This window comes from Varanus komodoensis, unplaced genomic scaffold, assembly GCF_004798865.1.
Source record: "Varanus komodoensis strain SLA01 unplaced genomic scaffold, ASM479886v1 scaffold4, whole genome shotgun sequence".
NCBI lineage: Eukaryota > Metazoa > Chordata > Lepidosauria > Squamata > Varanidae > Varanus > Varanus komodoensis.
In genome coordinates, this window is record NW_025335941.1 from 56,924,131 (window position 1) to 56,940,265 (window position 16,135).

Genomic DNA, 16,135 nt, shown 5'->3' on the forward strand with positions numbered 1-16,135 from the left:
TAACACTACCACGGTTTGGATGGAACAAACTTCGATGTTACTTCTCTTTTCTTTGAAGTGTGACGGAGGAAGAAAGGAGAGTGTGTGAGTCCAAGGCTCATTCAGACTTCACTCAGGCTGCATTCAGATGGAACATTAATCCCACTATGTAGAATGCCACTCCCCTTTCTCTCCCTCTGCAACAGTTGTTTCCTCTACAAGTCCATTTGTTCTTATCAGAGTTGCCTTCTTTCATCGCCTACTGGTGAATTTTCAAACACCACCTGAAAGTCCCACTAAGTTTTCAGGCACCTCTGGAATGAAATGTATCAAAGTTTGGTGAATGTTTCAAAATGGCACCCAAACACTGGGGCATATTAGAAATTGGACCCAAAAGTGCTGAAAGTATTCTCTTGTGATAGTGATAATGCTTTAAGAAAGATAGAAAATTTCTTGGACTTTACTGAATGTGGTCTGAAGACAGAGGCAAGGAAGTGGAGGAGCAATTAATCTGATACGAATTTATTATTTATTTCATTCTATTCCTGTGCCAGCCAATATTCAAACTCTTTGGGCCATTTACAAAAGATTAAAAAGTTAAAAATATAATATAAATGTATAAAAAACCATTTACATAAGCAATTTAAAACACTCTACTGTAAAAATCCCAGAATCTTACCCGTTCTCGGTCCAATTTCTTCTTCACTTTGATAAGTCCCAAGCTGGGATCAATTGAAAATTCATTGTTCCGGTCTCCATTGATTATGGAAAAATGAATCTGCCCATTAGGAGGGCTGTCCAGGTCTTCAGCTATCAACTTTGGAAAGGTGAGGAGTCAGAAACACAAGTGAGAAAGATGGATGAATATGCACTGTAAGTAAATTCCATGGCATACTAATCACTGCAAATACACAGTTAAATGCTTTATCAAATTATATCATTAAAATGCATGAAATGACATGTGTTTTCCCATCAGGACTCTACTGCTACTTTGCAAAGGATAAATCTATGCATGTTCGGTGGAAATATTAGGGAGGCTAGCACTGCTATTCCCTTGTCATTGTTACTTCTACTAATGTTCAGCATGAGCAGAGACTGTTAGGCGCTTGTCAAGTCTACAGCATGGGTCGCCAGAGGACAGGGTCAAGACCCTGAGAATTCAGACAAAACCAGAGAAAAATGCTGTGGCTTCAGAAGTTCAGCTGACAGACAGGCAAAGATGGGAGAATGAACAGAAATAGCTGCTTGCTTTCTGCCTGGAAGCTGAAACATCTTTTTCTGTAATCTTTTTGGGGAGACTATTTTTCCAGGAAGGCAGTTCAGTAATGGTATCAAGGGTAGGTATGGCTGGGCAAATGCCAAGGGTCCACACCTTAAGGGGGCCCTTGGATGAAACCACTTGGCCTTGGGCCTCTTTATCACACCTGCAAACTGTTTGCTTGGCTGCCTCTCCACCTGGCCCAGAGAACTGTGCTGAGGAGAGGGCCGTGGCCAACACGGTGCCTGCTCACTAGTTCTCTGGCAGTGAGACATGCAAGGAGCATCAACGATGAGAGGAGCAATCACAGCTGGGGATAATGCTGGTGTGAAGAGAAACTCCCTGAGAACTGGGCCCATGGAGTGTCCCATCCTTAAATACCAGTGGCCAGCACTATCTCAATTACTACTGCTTTGTCACTGAGACATTTGAAGAGTGGTGTCTGTGTTGTGTGTGTCCTTTTTATTGTCAATGTTTGCCAGCCTGATTTTTCTGGTTGAAAGGCAAAATATAAATACCTGGACTGAACAATGAATAAATAAATGTTGGTCCCTGGGAAAGCACCTGGAGAACTATGAAATTATAGGTGACACAACCTCTGTCCCTCTGGCTGTAGAGACATGGACTAAATTATGGACAGATCAGGGCTTTCTCCAGGGGAAGATCTGGGCCCAGACCAGGCACATTTATACCCAGGTTGGGAGAAACAATGGACTATGTGAGTGGATGGACCTGAATTGGGACCAGGGAAGGAGACACCACATTTTCTGCTGTTATCCTGTAACCTGAAGCAACTTGCCACTGGTTGCTCCTTGTCCTGGTTGCTCCTCACAGTGCTGCACAGAATACACGAGACACACAGTGCATCTCTGAGGATTTACAGCATTTCTGGAATTACTGTAAGCCAATAAAAGTATAACTGCTCATGAGAACTTAGCCAAGGATATCACGGCTTTGCCTACAAAATGGCACATCAACATGGGGAAAATCTTTCACAACTCACAGTTATCAATGAATCACCCACTGAAGCATCCTCACTAATGACGGCGCTGTAGACCTCTTGGCTAAATCTTGGCGCATTATCATTAATGTCTGTCACATTTATGTTCACTGTTGTCACAGCACTTAGTGCTGGGCTGCCCCCATCTTTGGCTTCAACGACTAGGAAGAAATCTTTACATGTTTCATAGTCCAGAGGTTCAATCACGGATATGGACCCTTGGGGATAGAAAATTGATTTTTAGTATTATTTAAGGATGCAAACAAGTCTTTGAACACCGATGTTAGTCATCTCAATGTCTACAAAACAGAACCACAACCACAACCAGAACCAGAACAGAACCAAACAAAACACAGGCTGCAGAAGTAGGACCATCTGTTATATCATTGCTCATTTTATAAGTAGTAAAGCATGTAAATAGCAGAAGACAGATCTTTCAGTGGCAGATGAGTAACACGTGACCTTCTTAAAGAAGCAGCAAATACTGCATTGTTGGCTTTAAAAGTTTACTGGAATCAGAAACAAAGAAAAATATTTCTGCATATTCCTCTGTAAGGCTGCTTATTTTATTTATTCCATTTTTACTATTATTGTTGCTCTTATTGATTGTTCATTTTGGTAAGTTTTGTATTTTGATAGATTAATGTTTATTTTGGCTTGTTTTGGGTACAAGGTACTGTTGGAAAGCACCCTATAAATTTAGATAATGGACACAGAAGAAGATATTTGCTGTCACTTTCCTCTTTACTTGTGTTAACACAATTAGGAGACGAAAACTCCATGTAACTTCAGATTGCTTAGTGTGACTGATCCCAGAACACTATGGACTAGGGATGGGCAGGTTTTGTGTAATCCATTTCATCTGTAGATTGTCAGGTTTCTCCAACATCCCTAATATGACTAGGCAATTGCCATGAGCTGGGCTTCCTCCTTTGAGCATTGAAAAGCCACAGACTTTTTTCCAGACAAAGCATCCTTTATTGACCAGAAAGCATGAAGCACCCAAAATGAATCTCTGAGTATGCACTGGGCAGTTCGATCTAGTATTCACCACCAGGAACCCACCTTATGAACATGCCTGGACCCCATCGCTTCGGGAGTACCCTTCTGAAAACAAGCATGCCTCCCCTCTGCACATCATCTTCTCTTTGGGCTGCTCTCCTCCGCTGATGCTGTGTCAGGGGTTGAGAGGCCGGGGCTCGAAGAAACTCCCCTGCTCCAAGGCCCCCTCCTCACCCACCGTACATCTTGGTTACTCCCAGAGGCTGCCGAGCACCTGGGGAGCCTGGCCTTGAGATAAGTGACTCAGCTTCCTTCTTATCAGTGTCCTGGCCTGGCCCACTTCCCAGGCTCCCCCCAGTTCTGCTTCACATCCTGATTCTTGTGATGTCCCAAAGCAGATTTGAATGCAGCAAGCAGCTTTCGGAGTTGGTCCATTTTCAAGTTTGCATTGCGATTTGCACACAAAAGAGTGCTTGTAGATGTGTATATTTGAAAAGCACACGTGAAAAATGGTGTCCTTAATAACCCTAATCCTAATATAATAAACGGGAGAAGTATGTGCGGGGGTTTCCCCCCCAAAATTGATGCATCCAGTTAGAAAAAGGTGAACAAAAGGTATGCAAAGAATGCATGATTTTTTGGTTAAAAAGTGAGTGAGTGAGAGAGAGAGAGAGAGAGAGAGAGAGAGAGAGAGAGAGAGAGAGAGAGAAGCAAATAAAGCTCACGCTAATCAGGATGAGCTTCAAGGCAGAAATCAGAGGACCCTGATGAGCTTGAGTTTTATGGATTAATATATCCCTAGACTGCTTTCCTGTGGATTGGCACCAGTGCAAAGCATCTGTTTGCCCCTGATTCATGGAGAGTTTTCTTGCTCAGGCCAAGGTACATTATGGAATAGTGTAGAAACTTGAGCTTCTGCACTTATCCGTCGGCAAGGCAGCTACCACACGCTAATGCCAAGCAAATGCCTCTCCTTGCCCCCGTGCTCTCCCATGAGTAAAGATCACCCCCACTTTTATATTGATTCATCTTCTTGCCTTCATTTAACATGGAACTTGAACAGTTTTGTTTTGATTTGTTTACATGTCCTGGGGTGTTGATAAGCTAATGCTATTGCAGCTCTCCCAAGTAATAAACCTTAAAATACACACAAGTAGCATTTTAAAAGCTCTTTGGACTAATACGAGCATTCAGAATCAGAGAAAGGGGGAAGAAAGTTCAGTACCTGCTACACAGAAAAGTATGGGAAAAGATCAAGTCAACATGGTAGGTTGGGGAATTTGTTTGCAAATCAACTCTGGCCCATTCTAGGATCTCAGTCTGGTCTTGTTGGGTTCCCCAAAGGGCCACATACCCCTTCCTCACTCCCTTTCTCCATCCGTTAATCATTTGGCCGTTTCCTGGCCTTAGTTTAGTTTTTTCCACATTCCAAATACTTTGAAATGCAGTAAGAATTTTAAGCTAAAATATCCTGGTGTTTTTGCCTCCCTGTCTCTTTATCTTTACTCCCATACTGGAATGCACTGGAATCAGGCTCCTGAAAGCATCTTTGAAATGGAATTTGGGCTAAAAGAGGCTCCTGAGATAAAAGTCTAACACCCTGTTGGATGTCATTCTCAAAAGAAAAAGAGGCCTTCTCTACGTGGGTGAGAATAAATCGTCTGGAAGAAAGAGATGAGAGGATCAGGGAAGCTCCAACTCAGTACAATTTTCCACCCTCTCACTCCCATTCTTGTTTGTAACCTGCTTTTTTGCTTCATTTGAATGGAAAAAAATTAAGAAATTTGTACATGTTCAAGTGCACATTTTTCAAATGTGAACATATTTGGGAATTTGTGAATTATTTTGAGAAACATGCACTCGTATTCAAGAGGTGAGGTTGAGTGACTGGTGAACTGTGGTGAAATTTTCATGCATACCTAGCAGAAACCTTTCACTCCTTCCTTTCCTTATGTCTGAAGCAGATCAAAGGGGTTCTTTACCAACATCATTAGACCTCATGGCCCATGGGATTCACTCACAAGACATAGTGATGGGCGCAGTCTTAGATTAGATAAATGTACCAAAGAGAGGGAGAAGAGGTATTTGAATGACAGTTAGCCAAGATGGTTATATGGAGTATCCACATTCACAGACAGAATACAACTGAATATCGACCAGTGCAGGTAACTAGAAATGAAGAGAGCACAGGAGACCACCAAAACAATCAATGCTGGGGGAGGGAAAGGGGTATGTGGTCCTCTGGGTATGGGGACCCCTGGAATGGGCCAGATTTGGGTCCCAGGCCTGAGGCTTTGCACGCCTGCTTTAAGGGGAGCACAGCTACTAGGTTGTTACTAACAGGTAGCTTTTTAAAAAGGGGTTAACCTCAACTAGTGCATAATATTTATTTTATTCATTTTTCATTTATAAGCTGCCAAACAGATCAAATGAACTCCCTGGGCAGCAGACAATGATAAAATACAACCAAATGATTACAGCTTTTATTAGAAATAACCAATAATCCTAGCACAGGCCAGATCAAGTTCAAGGAATATGTCCAGGCGAGATGAACAACCAAATACTAAAAATAGAATAAAATTTAAACATCTAAAAGCACATTAATTAAATCAGTTATTATTATTATTATTATTATTATTAAAGTAGGTAGAGATGAGATATGCCTTTGCCTGGGGCTAAAATGAGAGCAGAGTTGGTGCCAGGTGAACTTCTCTGCAGAGCCTATTACATAGATGGGGGCAGCCACCAAAAAGGCCCTTCTCCTATTTACCACCCTTCTCACCTCCTTGAGGGATGGCACACTCAGAAGAGCTTTCTGGCCAGGTCTTAGTGGTTGGGGAGGCATATACAGGAGAAGGTGGCCCTTCATGTAGTCAGGTCCTAAGCCCTTTAGGGCCTTATATGCCAACACAAGCACTTTAAATTGTGTCTGGGTTTGTCAATAGCTTTTACCTACCTAAGTGGGAATCTCCATGCTCTGAGTTGTTACAGAAGCTAGGCAGACACAACCAGTGAGGGTCATTGCCCTTCCCAGAGGTTTTTGCTTAGCCAACAGTCGAAACAAGATGCTGGTGGACTAGGTGGACACTTGATCTGATCAAACAGGTTGTTTGCTTTTAGCAGGGACCAGTCTCAGCCAAATGGGGCTTCTAGCTTCCACTGGGCAGGAAGGCCAGGATGCCTGGCATATGTACAGGCAGGGAACAGGGAGATAATCTTTGGGATTTGGGCATCTCATGGACATTTGGGTCAGTATGCCTGTGTTTGTTGCTCAATTTTTTTCTGGACTGCCCTTGCTGCTGTTTAATGGACTTCTGGGGTGGGTTTATTCATTTATTTAGAATTTTTGTATGCTGTCCCATCGCATAGCCTCGGGACGGCTTACCTAAAATAAACACAATACAAATAATTTGTATTTGGGTTTGTTATGCTCATGTTGTTCACTGCAATGAGTGTTTCACCAATTGTTTGATAGGTATGTTTATTTAAAAAGGCACAATGTTTTGTTATTGTGAGCTGCCTGGAGTCTGTTTTGAAAAGAGTCAGCACATGTGTTTTTAAAATGAGGAAATGACAGCTCCATCCTAATGGCCTGCAAGGCAAATGCAGAAATAAGAATTGGTTGAAGCACGAGAAGACAAAACCTGATGGTCTTTCTGAATGCATTTTTCAGATTTTCTTGTGCCACGGCTATCTGCTGATTGCAATAGGGATTTGACTGGCAAGTCCATTTTTATCACTCTATTTCCATCTTTCCTATTGAAGCTATCCTAAACTAGGTGGGTATGATAAAGCAGTTGTCAACATAACCAATGCCCCTGGATTAAAAAGAACACCCAGCTGATATAATGAAAATGTCTTAATAAAGAAAGCGGAAGCTATTTCATCTATATGGACTTAACATTTAATGTATCTGAGTAGTTTGGAGCTAAGGTCATGTTCGGGAATACAAATACAGGCGAAGCCATCACCTTCATAATGATAAATCCAAGGAGAGTGAAAGGCACTCTTATAATAAACACATACCATGTACAATCGGGTGTGTGCAGTCACTATTTTAGAAATATACGGGCAAGAGGATCATGCTCATACATAACGTATCAAAAATGAGCAGGGAAAACAACCTTTTTGAACTTGAATGAATACATTCACTTGCTAGGAACGTATCAGAATATAGCTTCAGTTTGCAAATGATTGGAGCTTGTCCCTGTTCACAACCCAAAATGCAAAGTCATAACTTATTCGATGCGATTTGTTCTCAGCCTAGCTCAGAGTAGAGGATTGCTATGGGAAATAAGTACATTGTCCTCAGTTGCAGGCTGGAAAGGTGGAGTGAAAATCTAATGAATAACCCATAGTGGTTCAGTGCATGACCTCTACATGTTGGGATTGAAAGAGGCAGTTATTCCCAGCATGCATTTCAAGGCCAGGGTGACATGGACTCTTTGGATGGGAAGGATCCCTGGGGAGTGGGGTCTACAGATGCAGAGATGAAAGAGGCAGAAAAGCTTATTTCAATGATGCTGTCTCTGGGTGTTCAGGCAGACCCTACCAGCTGCCTTTAAGTGCCAGGAGCGGGCATGGGACAGGAGCCACAAGAACCAGACAAGCTGGGTACAATCTCTGACCCCATGACATGGTGCCAGAAGAGAAGGTCTAACCAACTAGAGGGAATGTGTACAGCTAGGAGGCTTGGCTGGAGGAATGGTGTCCAGGTTATGCAAAAGGAGGGATCTTAGAAAGAGCTTCTAGTTTGGGTTGAACAAACCACTCTGTGCATGCTCAGAGACTCTTTGTTGCTTTGCAAGAGAAGGGGGAGATTTAGCTCTCAACAATAGGTCAAGTTCGCATTTCAAATGTCGGTGCCCCATGAAGGATCATCACTTCTGCTGATTAACACGGGAGCTGTAACGACCCACAGTATGGAAAGCACATTTTGTGCACTTATGGCTCAAGGTGCAATATACATCTATGAAGATCAATAGAAAAGTGATTTACCTCGGAAACAGAACTGGCTTATGCAAAAATATTAATGGTATAATGAAATATGGTAATTAATGATAAACTAACAGCAGAAATAAAAATTAAAAAGGGTTAATAAAAGCAGATAAATATAATGAAATTTGGGAAGATTTTGTAAAAGCAGTACTGATAGAAAGCAAAGGCTGTAAACCTAATCAAGATTATATGAATTTCTGGATGGGATATGGATATAATTGAAGCATATTATATGTTATTAATTTTTATTTATTTATTTATTTATTTATTTAGAAAATTTCTATGCCGCCCCATTCGCCGAAGTCTTGGGGCGCCTCACAAAACATTAAAATATAATACATTAAAAATATAAAATGAATTAACAATATAAAATAAGTCGCCCTGGCCAAAGAATAAAATAAGGAAAAAATATTAGCAATTAAAATGATGTTTGAATAAAAAGGTCTTCGCCTGGCGCCGAAAAACAAATAACAATGGTGCCAGGCAGACCTCTCTGGGGAGCGCATTCCATAGATTGGGTGCCACCGCAGAGAAAGCCCTCCTCCGAGTACCTACCCTCCTAATTTCTTTCACGGAGGGTTCCTGGAGAAGGGCCTCTCCTGCTGATCTCAGGGGGTGGGCGGGCATATACGGATGTAAGCGCTCCTTCAGGTAACCAGGATCCAAGCCTTTTAGGGCTTTATAGGTCATCACCAACACCTTGAATTGGGCCTGGACTTCAATGGGAAGCCAGTGAAGCTGACGGAGGACTGGAGTCATGTGAACATAATGCCCCGTCCCCGTCAGCAACCTGGCAGCTCCATTTTGAACTAATTGAAGTATCCGGACCGTCTTCAAGGGTAGCCCCACGTAAAGCGCGTTACAGAAGTCAAGGCGGGAAGTCACCAGCGTGTGTGTCACTGTCCCCAGGCAGTCATACTCCAGGTAGGGGCGCAGCTGATTAATCAGCCGAAGCTGAAGGAAAGCGCTCTTTGCCACTGCTGTCACCTGAGCTTCCAATGAAAGCTCCGGGTCGAGGAACACTCCCAAGCTGCGGACCTTGTCCCTAAGAGGGAGTGCAACCCAATTCAGGACTAGGTCAAATCCACCCTCTCCGAAGCCTGATCCGCCAACCAACAGGACCTCCGTCTTGTCTGGATTGAGCTTCAGTTTATTGTCCCTCATCCAGCCCATTACCTTGGCCAGGCACCGGTTCAGTACAGCCACTGCCTCATCTGGATTGGTGGAAAACGAGAGGTAGAGCTGGGTATCATCAGCGTACTGATGATTCCGCAGCCCACACCTCCTGATGACCTCTCCCAGTGGTTTCATGTAGATGTTAAACAGCAAAGGGGACAAAATGGACCCCTGTGGTACTCCATGGCATAGCTGCCATGGCGCAGAGCCATAGTCCCCCAGCACCACCTTCTGGAACCGGCCATTGAGATAGGAGCGGAACCACTGCAAAGCAGTGCCTCCGACCCCCAATCCCGCTAGCCTATCCAGAAGGATACCATGGTCGATGGTATCGAAAGCTGCTGAGAGGTCCAGAAGAACCAACAGGGACGCACTCCCCCTGTCCTTCTCCCTGCACAGGTCATCGTACAGGGAGACCAAGGCAGATTCAGTACCGTACCCGGGTCTGAAGCTGGACTGAAATGGGTCCAGATAATCAGTTTCATCCAAGAGAGCTTGGAGTTGTCCTGCCACCACCCGCTCCAACACCTTGGCCAGAAACGGGATGTTGGCCACTGGTCTATAATTAGTGGCCATCTCTGGATCCAGTGACGCTTTCTTCAGGACCGGTCAGACTACCGCCTCCTTTAAAGGGGCAGGCACCCGACCCTCCCTAAGAGAGGTGTTAACCACTTCCAAGATCCAGATCCCAATTCTGTGCTTGTAATTATTAACCAAGACGGGCAAGGGTCCAATAGGCAAGTGGTGGGATGTACTCGTCCAAGCACCTTGTCCACATCATCAGGCCGCAATAACTGAAATTCATCCATTAATTTTGGACCAGACGGCAGCATTGGTGTCTCCCCAGAAACTTCTGAGTCACTAGTAAAGTCTAGCTCGTGACGAATCTGAGCGATTTTCTCCCTGAAATGTTTGGCAAAGTTGTCACAGCAGGTGGCGCAGTGGTTTAAACTGCTGTGCTGGTAGACTGAAAGGTCGCTGGTCCGAATCTGCACAACAGGGTGAGTTCCCGCTGCTCCGTCCCAGCTCCTGCCAACCTTGCAGTTTGAAAGCATGCAAATGCAAGTAGATGAAAAGGTACCACTTCGGTGGGCAGGTAACAGCGTTCCGTGCACTTCGGTGTTTAGTCATGCCAGCCACATGACCACGGAGACTGTCTGCGGACAAACGCTGGCTCCTCGGCTAGGAAACGGAGATGAGCACCGCCCCCTGGAGTCAGGCATGACTGGATGTAACGTCAAGGGGAAAACTTTTTACCTTACGAATTGAGGTATTATTGGTCTCCAGGGTGGTGGGAGCACTTTATTATTTACTTTTTCAATTATTAATTGAATGTTTGTATGTTATATTGATGTTGTGAAGTGTTGTATGTATGGGTTTTTTTCTGTATTAAAAAAAAAGGGATAATAAACATTATTTACTTAACTTGTGCTTTTCCTGCAGTGTTCTAGTTTGGAGCCTGTATTTTGTCTATCTTTTAAAAAACTTTCTTCAGGTTACACAACAGACTTCTTTTTGCTTACCCTGTTTTCTGAGAAGGGCAGCTGTTGTCCTTTACATACCTGTCTTTGAATCGATCCTGAATTTCCCCTTTTCATTCCCAGATCTGATGACATAGGTGATTTCTGCATTTGTACCGATGTCTTTGCTCGTAGCAAAAACCGAGAGGATTTCAGCCGTGGGGCTGGTATCCTCAGGCACCGTCACAAGATAATCTCTCCGCTCAAAGATGGGAGGGTTGTCATTAATGTCCAGGACGGTGATTGTAACTGTGGCGAATGAGGACAAGGTCTGCATGATCCCCTGGTCGGAGGCTTTGACTGTGACGTTATACGATGGCTGAAGTTCTCTGTCCAGCGGATGCTCCAAAATGATGATTCCTGAGGACTTGTCTACTGAGAAAAATCCTTCTGAAGAGTCTGCTAGAGAATAGACTATCTTTCTGTTCACACCTAAAAAAAGACAGGAAGATACAGCAGTTGATCTTGGTCTGATGTAGCAAACAAAGGACTGGGTTTGGTTCTGGGAGAAATAGATCCCAGCAGGTATACCAGCATCTCATCAGGTGAGATCAAATTCCATCAGCCTTAGGACACTTTGAAAAGGACAGAGACTATGAAATATGTACAGAGTGCACAGGGGATGTGTGAGGAATCCGTTATGGGGGTGACAATCTGTCAGACTGGTCCGCTTCTGAATTCCCGGTGAGCATGTCCAGTGTTTGTGCAGCAGTTGCCAGGAATCGAGCCCCACATGAATGCTGCTCGAGGTGCATTTCTCCTCTGCATGCCATCCAGCAGCCTCTGTTTGTGCTGTGTGCGACACGGCACATGACGCGGAAGCCGTGTTTGGGGACTTCCTCTCAGCTGAGCTCATTTTCTAAGCAGTGGCTGAAAACAGAGGAAGTACCTGAACATGGGAGGGAAGGATTCCACGCAACCCTCGCATGCATTCCGCCCACAGCCCCAGTCTGCAAGGTGCCTTGTCTCAAACTGGGACCCCCACAGGCAGGCAAGGTGCCTGCATCTCCAAGGAAGGGCGTCTGCTGAAGGAGCCCCAGTCTGAACTGTGCTATCTGCTCAGGGAGCATTACAAGCCCTGGCAACTCCACCAAAGCCTATGAAGATTCAGGCTCGTGGCCAGCCCTTAACCTGAGCGATCTGTGTCCACAGCTGCTGTTTCTGGATCACAGGATCTTTGCCTACTTTGGACGGGTTGCCTCTGGCGCTAATGGCTTGTCCCCAACACAAATGGGGGCTTTGAGGCGATTACCAGTTGAGATACACATTGCAGTAAGCCAATCAGAGTCATAAAACCATAAGGGCATCAGAAGGGCCATGCTAGATAGGACCAGTAGTCAGCCAGGTGCCAATGGGAAGGTCCCATACTGGAGGTGGCTTTGGAGGTGGCATCTGCCATGACATCAGTCACTGAAGCTAGATAACCATCCTTGGTCAGTGATTTGGACTATGTTGAAGAGAGGAAACTAGCAGTTTGTTATACATTATCTTTAGCACAATAGGGAGGGGCTGTCATTTGGATTTTCTGCCTCAAGTGCTGCAATGTCTTGAGCCACCTCTGGCAGAAATAACTATTAACATTTTAATTACAAACCCAGCAGGAGGAGGAAGGACAAAAGGAATGCACAAAAAATCAGACTGTTGAGAGCTAACGGCAAGATGTTAAGCAGCAAACTCACGGGGTAGGAAAGAAGAAATGAAGTGTAACCTATTCCACTAATAAGTTAAGAGGAGCTGATTTTGAAAGCTCAGATCTGTACAGGTTATTCAGAACAGAATAGCAGAACCAAAATAGGCAACTCAGCAACTGTGCTAGCAGCTTTGAGGAATGTCCTATTTGGCATTGCTGGGGAAGCTGCTACTTGGAAATGCCATTTTTTCAAACTGTGTTTTCCCTGGTTGTCCATCATGTAAAGCAGGGATGGGGAACCTCTGGCCCGTGGGCCTAATTCAGCCTGCAGAGGTCTGCATCTAGGCCACAAAGGTTTAGGACTCTTCCATGGGCCTTGCTCATTCTCCTCCCCAAGCTCCACCAGAAACCTGCTGGAGGTTTGGGGAACATCTGGAGAGAGGAATTCCCCTGTAACATCTGATCTGTAATGGGGCATACGCAGAAGATTGCCCTGTGCATTGCTTGCCTTCCCAGTTGGGAGAGGGGTGCTAAGTGCAGTGCATCAGCTGATACTTGCATCAGGTGAGATTGCATTAGCTTCTCCAAACTGCAGCCAAGTGTGCTCTGGTCATGCTTTGCATCCCCTGCTTGAACCTCACTGGTGGGATCTGGGGGACTCCCTTTCCTCCAGCCATAATCGCAACAAGTAATCACAGTAACAAAAGACAAGGTCTTGTTTAAATTGCATTATGAAAGATTAGATGACTCTCAAAGGATCAGAGGTATATTTCTGAAAATACCTTCTTCTGGATTCACCCAAGATCAGGACATGAAGTCTTGAAAAATTCATTAAGAACAAATGATATTTAAATTATAATTTTACCATTTCTCATCTACCATGTCAATACACTTAGGATATATTTCCAAACATTCCAAAACTCATTAAAGAAATGTGACATCTAAATGATGATTTTATTATCTGCCTATCTGAAACACCAAGAATACATTTCCTGGCATTCCGAGTTCATTACAAATGCAAGTCACTTAAACGATCACTTTATCATCTATCATTATTATTATTTATTTGTACTGCAGCAGTTCCCAGTGGCCTCGGGGTGAGACAAGGCATTGGTGGGTTAAATGGCATATAAATCCATGGTTATGGATAGCTGCAATTTTTATTTGTCAGTGAGGATTTGGAAGATTTCAATTTTGCATCCTTTCTGTATAGCTGTCATAAGGGATCCATTTCTGCTGGTCTGAGGTAATGAAGAGAAACATATAGTATGTATGTAAGGGGAGAGATTCTTCGGAATGTACTTTCTCTCCATGTTCAGAGTGTGGGGGGAGGGGGGTCCATGTCTCCCCTGCAGAAAAACTTTGAAGCACCATCATTTCTTGAGCATTGTTAGATAGCTAGGCAGTCAACACTCCAAGGACACACACAAAATACTCTCTTTTCAAGCAGCTGTGATGACTGATACATCCTTCCTTCCTAGATACAACTACCATTCTATTCTGGAACTCTCCTCCACACCAATACATTTATTTTATTTATTTAAAGCTTTTATAGCTCACCCCATTACTAGTGTCTCAGGACTGTTTACCTCAAACACATGAGTTTTCTCAGGCAATGATCCCCCCTCCCGCCATCTTCTCCTTCCCCTTCTTTGCTTGCTTTCATTCTATGCTTCCTTCTTAGGCAAAAGTCCTAACTTTGTACATAACATCAGTCGCAATCCTATCAATTGTGTCCTCATTGCATAGAAGCCCCTGAACTCAGAGCATGTGACAAAAAGCCTTCCTCTGCTCCTTCTTGGCATTCTGCTAGACAGATACCTCCAGCATTCTGGCTGAGACATTTCGGAGGAGAATGGAAGGAGGCTGGCGAACTGACAGGGTAACTTGTATCCTGAGGACCCCACTCTGGATTCCTGCTGGTGGAACATTCCTTTACGCTCTCTCTGAGGTCAGTTTCTCAGCCACAGAGAGGTGGCTGGCAGTTATTTCTGCACCAGCTGTGCAGGTGGGAAGGTGATCGGACCAACAGAACTCTGTCTCTGACCTTGAATCTAGTAATCCAAATCATTCTATCATCTCCTAGTCAAAACATCTAGCCCAGCATTTCAACTAAAAGCAGTTTAAATAAACGGATTTTCATGGGCTGTTTAAAAATTAGCTCTGAGGGCACCAAGTATGTATTGCTTGGGAGGAACATCCACAGATATGGAGTCACCAGTGAGAAGACCCTGGGTTCTAGTTTCCACCGATCTGATATGGTGGAGTTCCACTAACTCCCTCTGCTGATGGAAGCTTTTTAGGCAGATGATGTTCAGCACTTCCTACTCTTCTCTAGAATAGGATGTATTGAGCCTCTCCAGAAACCAGTTTGCACCTGCCTGTTAGACTCCTCCCAGTGCTCATCCCTATCCAAGGAAGTGAGCCAAGCCTAGAAGAAGTTGTGCAACTGGAACAACCTTCTCTAACCTCCTTCCCCACTCCCTGCTGCCAGAGACAGTGGCGGTCATGATCGAATGATGCTATTTCCGCAGTGTGTGGGACTCCATTCCCGGGGACTGGGCATGCACTCCAGGAACTGGGCTGAAACCAGGGAATTGGGCAGATTTTCTACCCAAAGCAGGTATCCCATACATCCCTAGTCATGAATGCAGTGGAGTTTCCCAGATAAACCAGGAATAATCAAAGGAATAATCTTGCACAGGGCCAACACAATGTTGACACTTCTTTTCTTTCCAACTTATAAACACAGAGATCTCTCTTTCCTCCACCCTACCTGTTCCATCACCATCTCTACCCATCAGAAACGGCATAGTTTAGGCTGGGGCACAGGACTGTTCCATGAGCTATGCCAGAGGTGTGTTGGCCACTAGGCAGCAAAAGGACCCGATGCTAAATTTCATAATAAGCTACTGCTCTGACACACTGTCTTGCAATGAAACGGGACCTGCTGTTTTATTTACGCAGTTTTCCAAAGATAAATATTTGCAGCAGAGGTGATAGAGGTGATATGTCCAACAATCTCTTTCCGAACTTTTCCAAACCAACCATTTGAAGCTGCCTGCTGCCCCGCTCACTCTTTCCCCACCCTGCTGCTCTGTAATAACAAATACACTTTTAAAGCAGATGAGAAAGCTAAGAAAAGGGCATGCTTGCAAATGGCCAGAGTGTAGGATGGTTGTAAGTCTTGCCTATGGAAAGATTTATAGCTATATTAGCACACTGCTGATTCAAGAGATCTCTCTTTTAATATCCTCCTATCAATACTGTCATATTTCATTATTAGCATCTTGCATGACTAGTGCTCGACCCTAATAGCTAATCAGCATAGAGAACCGCAAAGCTGCAGGTCAAAAGTTATGGAACGAAAGCGGTGGCAACTAATGATTACTGCAAAAACTGCTGATTCCAGGTTTTCTCCCCTGATGCCATCCTCCAAATACCCTGTCGTATCACAGAGAACTGTAGGGTGGAAGGAAGGAAAATGAAACAGGATTAAGGTTTCCAAAGATGAATTCCCCTTCAAGGCATGAAATTTTCTTGTCCACAGCACTGCGATTTCAAATTCCAAT

The 16,135-nt window shown here is 44.2% G+C and overlaps 1 protein-coding gene across 1 annotated transcript in view; it reads right to left on the reverse strand.

Annotated features, from left to right (window-relative positions):
- FAT3 (FAT atypical cadherin 3) overlaps positions 1 to 16,135 on the reverse strand; it is a 399,679-nt gene that overhangs the window by 57,292 nt on the left and 326,252 nt on the right. The window contains exons 14-16 of the mRNA XM_044442719.1: positions 10,976 to 11,365; positions 2,241 to 2,455; positions 659 to 796 (exon numbers count right to left, since the gene is read on the reverse strand). Of these exons, the coding sequence (XP_044298654.1) occupies positions 659 to 796; positions 2,241 to 2,455; positions 10,976 to 11,365 (743 nt within the window). The remainder of the gene's footprint in view (positions 1 to 658; positions 797 to 2,240; positions 2,456 to 10,975; positions 11,366 to 16,135) is intronic.